The following is a 1,821-nucleotide window of genomic DNA, read 5'->3' as shown; positions in this document are numbered from 1 at the left end:
CCTTTTGAAAACTCCTAAGGGCACCAGGGGCTGCTGAGCCAGTGCTGCCGTGTCTGTGCCTGCAAGGATGGGGCACCTGTGTGAGCTGGGGGAGAGGCCAGGGCTGCAGACGGGGGATGTTGTTGGCAGCTGCATGAGGGCTTTCTGGGGTGAGGGGCAGGGCCCTGGCAGCAGCACTGGCAACACCAAGTGCTGCTGCTGCTGGGCACAGCTGCTGGGCCAGCACTGGTCTGCCCCCAGCTCTGCACACAGACATTGCTTCTGCAGCTCCAGAGAAGGCAACAAAAGGGCATCTCTGCAGAAATCTTTGCTGAGAGATCCTTTAGTTCCTTTAAAGCCACCAAGAGTGCAGCCCCTCATTGACAGAGTCTGTGGGCACAGGGAATGTGGAGAGAAACAAAATGAGAAATGGCACATACAAGGATATGAATTTGTGGACAATATGAAAAAAGTAAATCAAAAGAAAAAACCCCACAATCTAACCAACAAGAAGTGTCAAAGATGTCTTTTATTATAAGTGATTTGCAGAAATTGGCCATCAGTTTAATGTTTCTAAAACCATCCAGTCATCAATTTCCACACTGCAGCCTTGAGCTCCTGGTTCCTCAAGCTGTAGATGAGGGGGTTCAGGGCTGGGGTCACCACCGAGTACAGAACAGACAGGGCCAGATCTAGGGATGGAGTGGAGATGGAGGGGGGCTTCAGGTGAGCAAATGTAGCAGTGCTTAGGAACAAGGAGAGCACAGCCAGGTGAGGGAGGCAGGTGGAAAAGACTTTGTGCCGTCCCTGCTCAGAGGGGATCCTCAGCACAGCCCTGAAAATCTGCACATAGGAGAAAACAATGAACACAAAACAACTAAATAACAGAAAAGCACTTCCCATAAGAGGACCAAGTTCCCTAATGTAGGAATTTGAGCAGGAGAGCTTGAGAATCTGTGGGATTTCACAGAAGAACTGGCCCAGGGCATTGCCATGGCACAGGGGCAGGGAAAATGTATTGGCCATGTGCATGAGAGCATTGAGAAAGGCACTGGCCCAGGCAGCTGCTGCCATGTGGGCACAAGCTCTGCTGCCCAGGAGGGTCCCGTAGTGCAGGGGTTTGCAGATGGAAACGTAGCGGTCATAGGACATGATGGTCAGCAGGGCAAGCTCTGCTCCCATAAAGAACAGAAAGAAAAAGAGCTGAGCAGCACATCCTGTGTAGGAGATGTTCCTGGTGTCCCAGAGGGAATTGTGCATGGCTTTGGGGACAGTGGTGCAGATGGAGCCCAAGTCAGTGAGGGCCAGGTTGAGCAGGAAGAAGAACATGGGCGTGTGCAGGTGGTTGTCGCAGGCTACGGCGCTGATGATGAGGCCGTTGCCCAGGAGGGCAGCCAGGGAGATGCCCAGCAAGAGGCAGAAGTGCAGGAGCTGCAGTTGCCACGTGTCTGCCAATGCCAGCAGGAGGAAGTGCCTGATGGAGCTGCTGTTGCACATTTGCTGTGTTACCTTAGCATGGGGATCTGTAAAAAAAGCAGTCATGGAATAGTTGTGTTTGGAGAGAACTTTAAATATCCCAGCACAGCTTGGGGGCACTTCCCCCCCACTGCCTGCCCAGGGCTCTGCTGCCTGGATCTGTCCCTGCCAGCAGCTGCTTCCCTGTGCCCAGGGCTTGGCCCTGCCAGTGCTGCCACATCCCAGCCCATCCCTGGCGGCTCAGCTCTGCCTTGCAGACCCCTCCCAGCTCAGGCACTGCTCAGGGGCAGCTCTGGCTCTGCAAGCTCTGATGGCAACGTCAGAGCAACCCTGAGGGGGCTGGAAAAGCAACACTGATTCTGCCTG

General features: G+C 54.1%; 1 protein-coding gene across 1 annotated transcript; it reads right to left on the bottom strand.

Moving 5' to 3' along the window:
* Positions 1 to 552: 552 nt before the first annotated feature.
* Positions 553 to 1,476, bottom strand: LOC135441464 (olfactory receptor 14J1-like). The gene has a single exon (XM_064701011.1). The coding sequence runs from the start codon at positions 1,474 to 1,476 to the stop codon at positions 553 to 555; it is 924 nt and encodes a 307-aa protein (XP_064557081.1).
* Between the last annotated feature and the right edge of the window lie 345 nt (positions 1,477 to 1,821).

This window comes from Zonotrichia leucophrys, unplaced genomic scaffold (genome assembly GCF_028769735.1).
Source record: "Zonotrichia leucophrys gambelii isolate GWCS_2022_RI unplaced genomic scaffold, RI_Zleu_2.0 Scaffold_303_63500, whole genome shotgun sequence".
NCBI lineage: Eukaryota > Metazoa > Chordata > Aves > Passeriformes > Passerellidae > Zonotrichia > Zonotrichia leucophrys.
Note: the sequence above shows the minus strand (reverse complement) of the source record. Positions and strands in the feature narration are given on the sequence as shown.

What these genes read in the sequence shown, in the direction of transcription:
- LOC135441464 (XM_064701011.1), bottom strand. Translation starts at nt 1,476, where the DNA reads ATGTGCAACAGCAGCTCCATCAGGCACTTCCTCCTGCTGGCATTGGCA.